Source organism: Xiphias gladius, chromosome 5 (assembly GCF_016859285.1).
Source record: "Xiphias gladius isolate SHS-SW01 ecotype Sanya breed wild chromosome 5, ASM1685928v1, whole genome shotgun sequence".
Classification (NCBI taxonomy): domain Eukaryota; kingdom Metazoa; phylum Chordata; class Actinopteri; order Istiophoriformes; family Xiphiidae; genus Xiphias; species Xiphias gladius.
Window position 1 is genome coordinate 8,612,848 of NC_053404.1, and position 12,738 is coordinate 8,625,585.

At 39.5% G+C, this 12,738-nt stretch overlaps 1 protein-coding gene and 1 long non-coding RNA gene across 3 annotated transcripts in view; one reads left to right on the forward strand and one right to left on the reverse strand.

Moving 5' to 3' along the window:
* Positions 1-1,691: 1,691 nt before the first annotated feature.
* eef1e1 (eukaryotic translation elongation factor 1 epsilon 1) lies at positions 1,692-9,702 on the reverse strand. Of its 2 annotated transcripts, XM_040126390.1 has the most exons (4): positions 9,538-9,702; positions 8,474-8,671; positions 4,298-4,393; positions 1,692-2,194 (listed from the first exon to the last, which is right to left on the reverse strand). In XM_040126390.1, the coding sequence occupies exons 1-4, from the start codon at positions 9,619-9,621 to the stop codon at positions 2,051-2,053; spliced, it is 522 nt and encodes a 173-aa protein (XP_039982324.1). In that variant the 5' UTR covers positions 9,622-9,702; the 3' UTR covers positions 1,692-2,050. The 2 variants fall into 2 exon arrangements, with proteins under 2 accessions (XP_039982324.1, XP_039982326.1); XM_040126392.1 differs by lacking the exons at positions 1,692-2,194; positions 4,298-4,393 and adding an exon at positions 6,864-7,653.
* The window catches only part of LOC120789605, a 46,120-nt gene continuing 42,612 nt past the window's right edge, over positions 9,231-12,738 (forward strand). The window contains exon 1 of the long non-coding RNA XR_005707423.1: positions 9,231-9,370. This is a non-coding gene — a long non-coding RNA (uncharacterized LOC120789605). The remainder of the gene's footprint in view (positions 9,371-12,738) is intronic.

The window sequence follows — 12,738 nt, forward strand, 5'->3', positions numbered from 1 at the left end:
ATACAGTGTGTGCCAATAAAGACGGGGCCGATAAAAAGATTTTTTTGACGGTCCACTGCCCACATTGTGTCATCAGCTACCAATCAGATTTTTTTACTTATTTATTGAAGTTGCCCGAATGCCATTCCAGATTGTTCCAGGCGACTTTAAACCTGGGTAGTATCCATTAATTTATTTCAACCTGAATGTGCTGAGCCTCAGAGCCTGAAGAACAAAAAAAATGACTGTCCAAATACATCCAGTCTCTTGAATGTAGAGCCTATTACCATGGAGGAAATTAAAAACGTGGAAATGAAATGGGAGAATTTAAACAGAGGAAGGCAGTAAAGAATAACATAAACATTGACACAAGGACAAAACCATCCAGAATTATCCACAGACTACAACTGTCAACTTTAGTGCTCAAAGATTTTAGTCAGTACAAGTTTCTTTTAATGGTTTGAAACACCTGCAAAAGCAATAGAAATCGGAAGCGTACTGAATTTTATAATATATTTCTCTAACTCATTTAACTCATTTCTCCACTGTTTGTTGTCTAACACTACCTTCATAATGTTAATTTACAGGTTCTCCCGCCACTACCATGACTTGGACTGTTAATGATGCTAATAACAAACATCCAGCCAGCTACAGTAAGGCTTTCGGAGGCATGGATCATTGTTCACATCACAAAAAGATCCCTGGGCCTCTGGGTGCTCTTTTTCTCTCTCTATGGCCTCCCTCCCTCCATCCCTCCCTTCCTCTTTCTCTCTCCAGTAGCCCCGTGGGAGTATATGGGTTGAAATGACACACAGTGGCTGACTGTTGCCCAGGGGCCTAGGTTCTGGCCTTGGTTGGCTGGATCTGTGTGGCAGCTGGTGATCCCACTACCCTCGCTCTGGCCTGCAGCATCAACAGTGGTGGTAGTGGGACTGATTGGAGTCTCACTCTGATCTCTGACTCTGTGACTGACGCTCAACTGCTTACTGCTACCCACACGACTGGTGAGGAAGTTGGACAGTGACTGGGATGTAATCAGGAACACACACACAGAAACTAAACAGTACAGTGTAATGGCTTGGAGTTTGATGTGACAGACATACAATCCTAACAAAAAAAACAAAACAACCCAAACCAAACAAACAAACAAACAAACAAAAAAAACCTCAAAATCCTAATAGGCCTTAAAGCTGAGAGACTGACACTGGGGCAGAGATTGCTGAAAAATATGGCAGTTACTGTGGTCATTATGGGGTTATGGTATAGAACCAACTAACACATTTTTTTGGACAAACTGTTGTGAGGAAATACATTGATGTGACTTGAATAAAGATGCTTTTCCTAAGGACATATTACGATATTACTTAACTGGCAGTACATTAAGTCTTTGAACCTGTAATACTTTTTGTAGAAACACTTTTTTAACAAGCTAGCAGCATTTGCTTTTCACTTTACCATGACTTGTACAGCCTTCCCCTAGAAAACAATCATACAACCATAGGCTTCCAAAAGTCCCACAAAAATTGCCAACAACAGCAGTGTAACTGTCTCACATCCTTGCTCCCTCACTACTGAATAAGAGTTAAGACACCAAACTTCTTATGAATAGTGTTAGCGTTATTTAATAATTGAGAGGTTAAGATAAACGACCTTATTGCTTCCACCCCCAACTCTTGTTAAATTGTTAAAAAAACTAACATTTTTAAGGAATATGAACTGAACTATATTTTTATTAGCAAGAATTCCATTAATAGAGTTTTTGTACATATAACAAACTGTTTAATCCGTTTTAGTTTTTCTGTTCTTCACAATCTCCCTGGTTAAATATATGTTTTAAAAGAATACAAAGAACAGAGCTCAGGTATATGACCAGAAAAAATATAAAGGCAGGAATCATGATCTAAACAACAATAATAAAAGAAGATCTTAGATAGAAATGACTGTGTGGAAACATCCTCAAATTGAGAAAATAATGTAATACACTCCTAGATTTTAGAAATTAATTTGCCATGGTCTGGTCTAAAGGACAGAAGAGTTTGATGAGTCAGGCTGGGTTGGGTCTGTTAAGATCTCAGTGGTGCCTGCTGGTGTAAATTCTGTTCCTGAGCACAACTACTGGAGAGAGGTGGCATTGGACACCAGGGTAATGCTGGATGTGGTCAAACCACCGTGTCACATTAACATAGTGCTCCTTCTCCTGGATGGCCAAACCTACCTGGTTGTGAGATGAAAGAGATGGAAACAATTAGCCACTGTTCATGAAAGTTAGTGAGCATACAGTATATAATGTTGTCTACACAAAATGGCAGATATCATGGTTGAATAATTTATGGAACTAAACAATACTAGGGCTTTACCTGAATCAGAATTTTATAGATACAGTATGTTTTAATGTTTGTATAAATAAAGCCGCAAGGGGCAACAATCAGAGTCCAAACAGCTTGAGAATATTTAGATATAGCGTGCATAAATTGCCACTGAATGGGCGTTCAAGTTGACCAAAAGCGAAATTTTAGATACAGTTAAATAATTAAAGCAAACCAAAAATACATACATACCGATAGAACTGTTACAGACCATATTAAAAACACATTTATCAAGACATTAAAACGTAAGGGAGTTCAAAGGCAATTCTATAAAGATGGGTCTTTAGCCTTGATCTAAAAGTGGTGATAGATAAGGCAGATCTGACAGTGAGGGGCAATGTGTTCAGTCTGTGTGCAGCTATGGAAAAAGTTTGATCACCTTTGACTGAGGAACAGATAGCTCCCTTGATCAGTTACTGCTAAGTGGAGGGGAAGCTTTTAAAAATTCTACTGGCTGCTGCTACTTACAACTGAAGACATTTTAATAAGCAATAACCAATTGCAGACTTGGTTGTGTTGAGAGCAATTATTCACACTGTCACAGATTTTTATTTTTGTGAAGAACCAGACCTTGGTAAAGACTTCTCACTCCTTACAGACACAGTACTGAAAAGCAGTGCATGATGGGAAAAGAATAAATTGACTGTAGAGCGAGGCTTATTAAAGTGATCTAGGAACTGTCAATGTTTGACAAGTTTGTATCTGACATGTTTTCCTGTTATTGTACAGTGCAGGTGGCAAACTACAAGCTAACAAACTGCAACAGGATGTCCTTGGAAAATAAATCTTATTTGGTGTTTGCTTTTTCATTATCTAATTAACTTTAATGTGTAAATTCCCAAATCAGACAACAATTCCGCCTAAAACAATTCTAGCATCGGTCCAGTTTAATGTCTGTGTCGTGTTGTTTTCCATTAATTGAACACCATGACAGGCTGTGCTTAAGGGTAGGGCTAGCTGACCCCTTGTCCCGGAGGTTAAAAAGCACACAGACGCTTTCCAAACCAAAGTGACGCTCCTCTGCCTGGTGGCGGGGAGCAATCTTCCATCTCTGCCACAACCACTGACATCTCTCAATGTGTGATGTCTCCCTCTCTCCATCTCATTCAGTCTTTCCCATTTCTGAACTTTTTTTTTTATTATCCTGGAAGGCATAACAAACTTACTAGTCCCTGGTCTGAGGATGAAGACACACATTGTGCCACATCACTTTATTTCTTTGAAATACAAGTGACAATGTGCTTATAATCCCTGTATTTATTGCCAATTTATTCTTGATGCTCTTTGGCCTTGTGATTGGTCTAACCGTTTGTTATGCACTTTGACAAATTGCATATTAAAGTAGTGGTTTGACTGAAATTAGCGCTGATAGGGAGAAAAAAGGATGGCTGAAGGGATGGATGGATGGATGGTTGACTCCTTGGTAGATGGTGGTGAGAACGGTACGAAGATGCAATAAATCAATCAAATTAATCCCTGAATTTAAAATCCCACGGGACTTTGGGAAAGTTCTTTGGGATTTTATGTTCTTCTATGTGTTTCTCCAAAGTTTACTTTAACTCATTAAAATTTACAAAAATATTTGAATGTATCATAGTGTTGTGCCTAAATGAGTAACACTATCTGAATTCTTCAAAATCATTTCACTGATAGAAAAAAGTAGCTACTGAGAAGAACATTTTCCAATTTTTTTTTTTTACATCACATGTTCAGCAACTGAAACCCTGGCCCTAGTCTAACACCCCCCCCCCCAATTTTTTCACCTTAACCCAAATTCGAATTAATACAGGCCATTAATTTAACTTAACATCCACAAATTTCTTTTCACGAAGTTATATCACTTGACACTCCTTGTTTTAGCGTCACATTAGCGTTAAAGTGATAATAAGCACTGGAAAATGTGAACTGTGTGACACATAAGGGTGAAATAAGTGAAAGAAAAGGTAACTTACTATGAGTGGTTGGATTCCATAGTACATGAGAATATCAGCTAAGGTGAACTGGTTTTTGGCCAGGTAGGTCTTGTCTTGTAGGTAGAGGTTAAGGACCTGAAAGAAAATTTCAAAACATAATCAGCTATGCAAATTAACTCATTACTTACAATAAATTAATGCATTATGGTAAGTATTTTATAGGAAAACACACTGGTCTTCCTAAGATAGGTGAGGTATGAATGAGGGGCTTTGAGTCAGTCATCTTTGCTATATTAATTAATCAGGTGCTTATGGTTTTTGTTGATTCATGCTTTTTCTAATATCTCTCTCTCTCTAATATATATATATCTATCTATATATCTCTCTCTATATATATCTATATATATATATCTATATATATATCTATATATAGATATATATATCTCTCTATATATAGCTATCTATATCTATCTATATATATCTATCTCTATCTATATCTATATCTATATATATCTATCTCTATATCTATATCTATATATATCTATCTCTATATCTATCTATATATATCTATCTATCTCTATATCTATCTATCTCTATATCTATCTATATCTATCTATATCTATATCTATATCTATCTATCTATCTATATCTATATCTATCTATCTATATCTATATCTATCTATATCTATCTATATATATATCTATATCTATATCTATATATATATATCTATATATATCTATATATATCTATATCTATATATATCTATATATATCTATATATATATATATATATATCCCCCCCCACACACACTCCTTGTTACTGATGTCTTTTTTACATTACATCTTCTTACATCTGAGAATTCTTCTCAACTGATGCATCGACTTTTAGGGGGACTGCCCTAGATCCCTGCTTGCGTGTGTGTCGGTGTTGTGCTATGTGAATAGGAGTAATATGTAACCTGAGGGGGTATAGTATCTCTCCCAATGACTGGCGACCTAATACAGATGTGTAAAAAACAAGCTATTTGTTTACTCCACTTCCAAATGACTACAAATCTCGCTTGCAAATTTAATGAAGCTGTCATAAACTTGGACAGCATGATGTGTATTTCTCAGTCCATGTCTATGTGTTGAATGTTGTACATGGAAGTGCTGGTCCCAGGGGAAGAGACCATCTTTAGCAGTTGTACACTGTGCGAAGGAAACACTCCACGCACACAGAACATCTTGGGGGCAAATTTAGTTATTGGGCGGCAAGAGTGGGTGATGCCAAACAAGGCATGAAGACTGCAGACTTCCGCCCCTTTCATAATCAGATCCTTGCTTTTCTTAGCCTACAGCCACGGAGCTGAAGCCCAGTCAAGCATCAGAGGACAGGCCACCCCCCCCCCCAGCTCATGGAGATCCAAACCTGGTTTCTTATCTACCTGCCCGCCTTAACTGTGCACTCATATCATCGGTGCATTCATATAAAATATTGCTGTTACAGTTTTTAGCAGGTTTTGGACAGAGTACCATTATACTACAACAGAATACAAAATATGCAAAAGTGTGCAAGAACTCTTGAGTTTTCTGTCCTATGAGTAGGTCAAGTTAGGCTAGAATAGTACAGAAAGTTAAATAAAAATAACTACTACTACTTTTTATTACATTTGCAGTTCACTGCATGTCTTTTTGCACATTTCTTTCTGATATAGTTTTTTTTATAGTTACAACTGACAGTTGTTGTTTGCCATCCTGACAATCCAAAGACCATTTGACACTGTTGCTGCCTTTCTATACATTTCTTCCAGATAAAGGGGCCTCTTTGAGATAACATAACGTTCTACTGGCCCTGGGCCCTCAGGCACCCATTACTTTTGATGCCTAGCTCAGAACTTTATTAAGACTAGGTCAAAACCTAGTATTTGGCTGGACCGGCCTTTATCTGTTTGCTTCTTTACTACTGTTTGTGCTCACATATACAGTATTTTAATATAGCTGAGTTCGCAATAAAGCTGTTCTCATTTATATCTTTTTCAGTGTCTGTTGTCAGACAACAGAACAAGTATGAAATAGTGACTGAAACATGGCACATCAAGACCACACGTTAACAAGAAGGCACTTCCAAGCCATTACCAAGCTACTGCTCTGCACTGCTAAAATCCTGATTTTATAACTGCAACATCGTCAGACAAAATCACCATACACATAAGTTAAAGACAACAGCTAGGAAGTGATTTTGGTTATATTTACTTGTAAAATGATCACTCAGAGATAATGTTAATACATTATTCCATGTTTATGCAGCCACCATGCGGTCAATTGAATGAGACGCATTGAGAGGTGTGCCTGCAGAGGGAAAGTCCAACCTCATGCTCCTGGGGCAATACTGGCGACTCTCTTCTACAGAAAGTAGCTAAGGTTTGCCTAAACAGTAGCTAGATTTGTTGCTAGACAATGCTTGTCTCACTGATGATCAGTAGCAATCATGAAATACTGTACTGTACTGTGATAAATTCAGATTGTGTCATAGTAAATATCCCTTCTGTATGAAACCATACCTACAACTTCTGCAATGTGAGTATTTTGTTTATATGTGAGAGAATCAATAAAGCTGATCAAGTCAAACTTCTTTCATTTATTAGTGTTCAGTGAGACCAGATACAACAGAGCTTTAACTGTGAAAATCTCGAGCCACATTTCCACATCCTTATTTGAGCTATCTTAGGTATGCTAGTGGCTAGCCTAGGAATGCTACTGGTTAACCTAGGGATGCTAGTGGTCAGCCTAGGAATGCTAGTGGCCAGCCTAGCATTGCTAATGACCAGCAAAGTCAGCTACATATCCATGGGGTTGACGAGGTAGCAATGGGAGTTATCCGTCAAGGAATGTTAATTACCATCCGAGTCAGTTACATATGAAGTAGGTTACTGAGGTAGGAATGTGAGTTACCAAGGTCGTCGAGCCTAGCCTAGAATAGCCTAGCTCGGTGAGAAGGTAGCTAAAGCTGGAGAGAGATAAGGAAGAGATACTGCCAGCCTCTCATTTACCACCACTGGCCCCTCAGTTACTGGCGCTGCTTTATGAATGGCCAGATTAGTGGCTGCTTTGGAAAGGATATAGCCTCCACCCACTTCTCAGTAGTCTTAAATTTGTCCCTTACCCCGCACCATACAGCTAACTTTGGGTTCAGGGCCAAAGTGTCACATTACATGAATGACATGAGTGATTTATTTCCATCCTGGGGTAAGAAATTTTGAGAATCCATGAAGTTGACAGTTTTTATCTCTGGATAATTTAATAGGAGATGACTGGGTTGCTTGAAAGAAGAGCATTAAGGATGGAGCTGAAGCAGAAGGACAGGGCAGGGGCCCAAAGGGCACGAGAGCTGAGCTGCTCAGGCCAACTTCCCTCTGTAAATGACACAATTAGAATATTTAAGAGAACTGTCCAGATAACATGCTGCAACACAGCATGACTCCTCACCCATGCCACAACAGTGTGTTATACTGAGAAGTACATGCACACACACACACACACGCACGCACGCACGCGTACTTTTACACTCTGACATAATGCATTCTCTAGCCCCTTACTCTATAACCTCAACCATTCTAACTAAATACCTTACCCCAACCCTAAACTAAACCCGATTTTAACCTGATCCCTAAAACCAAGTCTTAACCCGCAAACAGCCCTATAAAGTTGTGAGGACTGGCCAAAACATCCTAATTTTACCAAAATTTCCTCACTCCCAAGGTCTAAAACTCAAACTGGTCTTCACAAAGATAGAAGTACACACACACACACACACACACACACACACACACACACACACTTGATGCTGACAGAACAGTGCCAAGAGGCGCAAAGTGTCCAATAGACCAATCGCTGATGATCCATTTCATGCCGACTGGCATCAGGCATATTAAAACATTTTTCTCTGTCTTGTCATGTCACTGAAGGGCAATACATCAGTCTGTATTCCTGTCACTTGTGCCTTAACAAGACCAACACACACACATTCACAGTGTTTTAGCTGGTGAACAGAGAAAAGGGAATGTGAGAGACGCTAAGATGCTGATAAGCTTAATTCCGAGCAAGCTTGGAATGAACTGCATTAAAATCTGAGACATATGTACAGATAAATTTAAGTCTACAGAGGCAATACAACAGCAATGTCAAAGAACAAGAAAAGATTTCAAAGATTTCATTGAGTATCAGCTTCTCTACCTTCAGGATGGTCCTGATGTCGTAATTTGTGCAGCCGCTCAGCTTGGTAACTCTGTACTCCAGCCACTGCTGCACCACAGCCCTGCTCTCTCCAGAGTCACCCAACAGCTCTGGGCGCTTGGCCTCTTTCACCAGGTGACAGGCGATTGTTACCAGCCCAACCAGTGGAGGACCATTATTATTCTGTAACACAGGTACCTGCAGGGAGAGGTTAGACACAGAGAGGGCAGTGGGATGGAGAGAGAGACAAAAGGGAAAGAAAAAAAAAGAAAGATATTTCAGACACAGTTAAGCAATCATTTCAACACATCTGATATCATCAGATATTGTATTTACACCTTGTTAAATAACATGCTTCTTCATTTTCAAATTTCCCCTTGATAACTATAGACATTCTTGAATAAAAATGTCTCACGGAATGTCTAATATGCAATGACTGTCGACATTTCACTTGCTCAAACAGATTAATTATATGAGATTGCGTATGTAGGTTAACATCCAGATGAGTGCCAATACTGGGATGCAAGAATAACAGCTTTCAACGTTTTCCTTAAAGATTAGGCTGTTAAACATTCAGTACAGCAGCCTTGAAGATTTTAAAGCAATACATTTTAAGTTATACCCTTCTCCGTCACTTTTACTTCTTTCCTCCTTCTTTCAGTCATCAGTGCTGAAGGAGCAGACCGTACAACTCCATACAGTCAATTTATGATAGACAACTCACTCCACCCCTTACTTTACTTTTATGAGCGGACATGCGCAAAGCACGGAGCAAAATCCATCATGCTAACTTGTGGAAATAGGTCAACTAAGTCATCAAGTGCAGCTACCTGGATTTATTCGGAATATCAACCTAACTAATGAATGAAACCACTTGGTATCAGCTTATAACACGAGGTAGGTATGCCAAGAGAAACGTCTATATTTTCAACACACATGACTAGCTTGTTAGCATTCCGATGGTAGGTACCGTGTAGTCTTACAACAGCTTACAAGCTTCCTTTCAAATAAAATAACGGTTTAAAGCCAGCAGTGGACGCCTCAACAATGGACTGTCATATCACCTTGTTATCCCCCTGAGTACTGTACTTGTTCGGTTTTTTAATTCCTAAATATTTCTCCAGCGATGATAGCTCCCGTAACGCCATAATTCCGACTGTAGGAGGGGCGGTAAGTGCACTGTGCACGTGACCTAATTGGGTAAACGTGTCAACTCCCTCCCATCAGAGTTTCACTGACTGTCGAGTAAACCAATGATAACATAGAAAGTGAGGCTGTAATTACGTTGCATAAGTGAAAACGTATTGAATTGTTATTGCTTTTCAAAGTTATACACAACAGTTCTAAAAATAGACCACGAAGTTTTATGTCAGGATTAAGAGGTTTTAGGGTTAGTCCAATTTTTTATATACAGTGTGGACTGCAAATAGATAGATTAGATAGATTATATATATCAGACACGAGATTAAAACAGATTCCATTTAAAAGATTTTAAAGGTTGGAAGATACATGATAATAAAAATGCACATAAAAACTGCACTTGTAGTGATATGATCTGTGAGACTAATGTGATTTGTGAGTATGTTTGACCACATAACAAAATAACCCCCAGTTACTTATTAACTGTAATTCGGGTTCACCAAATACACACACAAACATGCATTGCACCCTACCAACACAATATATTGTTATTGGATATGATATCCCATCATTCCCTAAAATAGGAGGAGTAAAATATTAAATATAAAAATAGGTAAAAAAAAAAAAAAAAAGATTAAAAGATTAAGTAGGCATGGAAATAAAAGCTATAGATAGCTAATGACCCACTGCAGAGCCCGTCCCTTTGTGGTGGTGTAGCTGGTGAACTATTTCGAGTGAACCATGTCGAGATGGCATACTTGTGGATGCTTTCGATGCTGCAGTGGTAGAGGGTGGCAAGCAGGTTCAGATTTACTTTCTTTAGTAATCTCAGAAACGAAAGCCATTGTTGTGCATTCTTTACCAGTCTCTCAAAGTGCTTCATTGCTATCGGAGTGTGTGTGACTGGATGGAAGTTAATGAGGGTTTTAGTGGCAGAACCTTTCGATACTGGAACAATACTGGTAATCTTTAGGCATTTCGGGGCAGCAGCCTGTAACAGAAACATGTTGAAGATGCAGGTGAATACCTGTTAGGAAATGTTGCTTTTACGCAGTCATCCAGGAATTCTGTCAGGGCCTGCTGCTTTCCTAGAGTTCATGCTGCTGAACACCAGTCTGACGTCATGTGCCTGTAGTATGAAAGGTGGGTCAGATGCGGTTGGCTGTGATACAGTTGTTTTCCCCTTGTTAATCTGTGTCAAAATGTGCAAATAATGTATGTACTTGTTGTTTATGTGTGACACTAGAGAGAGAGAGTGACAGCTGGGCTGAGGTGTCGCACTACAAGCTTTCTTTCCATCCCCAGTGGTACCTCTTTGTAACAGCTCACCTGGATGACAAAGGGTGATGTCAGCGACTGCAGCTAAACAAATTAAATTTTTTGTCTCTGAATTTTTATTGAGTTTATTCAGACTGCAATAAAATAGACAAGGAGATGATGAGTAGGGAAGACAAATGCTGGTGACTCTGAACTGAAGCCCTTTTTGGTTACTTTTAACTGTAGTTTACAAGGACTAAATTTACTTACAGTAGCTGGGCAGATTTCTGTAGTATTAGTAGTAGTATTATTCAGATCCTTTACTTGAGTAAAAGAAGAAATACCAAAATGTAAATTACTCCATTACCACTGAAAATTATACATTCAAAATTTGACTTCAGTAAATGCACACAAAAGTACATAGTATACTTATTTACTCAGGCAGAATTTGTCATGGTCGGTGCCATGACTAAGGTATTTTCCTTGTGTTTCTAGGGTTTTTCCCCTTCCCTTGTGTCTCCTGTCTTCCTCTGTCTGTCTCTCTCTGTGTATGTATGTATATGTGTGTCTGTGCCGTGGGCGTGGCTCTCCTCACTCTCTCCGGGCTGCCAGATTGCCACTCTGTCTGCACACCTACCATCCAACAACTCACCAGCCCAGCAGTATTTAAACCCTGGTTCTTCCTCCACTCTTAGCCAGATTGTTGCTTCAGCTAGTTTGGATCAGTCCTCTGATTACGCTAATGCCTGCTTGCTGCTCAGCTCACCACCCCAAAACCTGCTAATCTCCACTGGCCGCCAGCTTCCCCTCAAGCCCCTTCCTCGCCTGCCAGCACCTCCGCCATCATTCCCCCTCACCGCTCCAGCTTCCCTCAATCTCCTGCCTTGCCTGCCAGGTCCTCTGTCTTCATTCCCTGCTCAGCTCAACCCTGCCATCTGTCATTTCCCCCTTTGCCCATCACCTTTACCCCTTTGGAGGTAAAGTAGTTTGACAAACCAACATAAGTATAAATGTGAGGATTATTTTTAATACTTGGATGAAAATCCTTTGCAGTCAATGACTGCCTTAAGTCTGGAACCCAAGGACATCAAATGCTGAGTTTCCTCTCTTGAGATGCTTTGCCAGGCCTTTACTGCAGCCGCCTTCAGTTGCTGCTCATTTTTGGGTCTTTCTACCTTCAGTTTTGTCTTCAGTAGGTGAAATTGGGTTGAGGTCAGGTGACTGACTTGGCTATTGAAGAATATTCCATTTTTTTGCTTTGAGAAGCTCTTGGCTTGCTTTCGCAGTATGTTTTGGGTCATTATCCATCTGTACTGTGTCCTATCAGCAATCTGAGCAGGTAGTATAGCCCTATACACTTCAGAATTCATCTTGCTACTTCTACCAGCAGTCACATTACCAATAAACACTAGTGACCCAGTTCCACTGGTGGCCATACATGCCTATGCCATTACACTGCCTCCACCGTGTTTGACAGATGATGTAGTATGCTTTGGATCATGAGCCGTTCCTTTCCTTCTCCATACTCTTCTCTTCCTGTCATTCTGGTACAAGTTAATCTTGGTTTCATTAGTCCAAAAAATCTTGTTCCGGAACTGGGTAGGCTTTTTTAGAGGTTTTCTGGCAAAGTCTAATCTTGCCTTTCTGTTCTTGAGTGTTACAAGTGGTTTGCATCTTGTGGTAAACCCTCTGTATTTACATTCATGAAGGTGTCTCTTGATTGTAGACTTTGACAATGATACACCTACCTCCCTGAGAGTGTTCTTGAGCTGGCTAGATGTTGTGAAGGGGTTTTTCTTCACCAAAGAAAGAAATCTGCAATTGTCCTCTAAACTTGACTTATGTGGTCTTCCAGGCCTTTTGGTGTT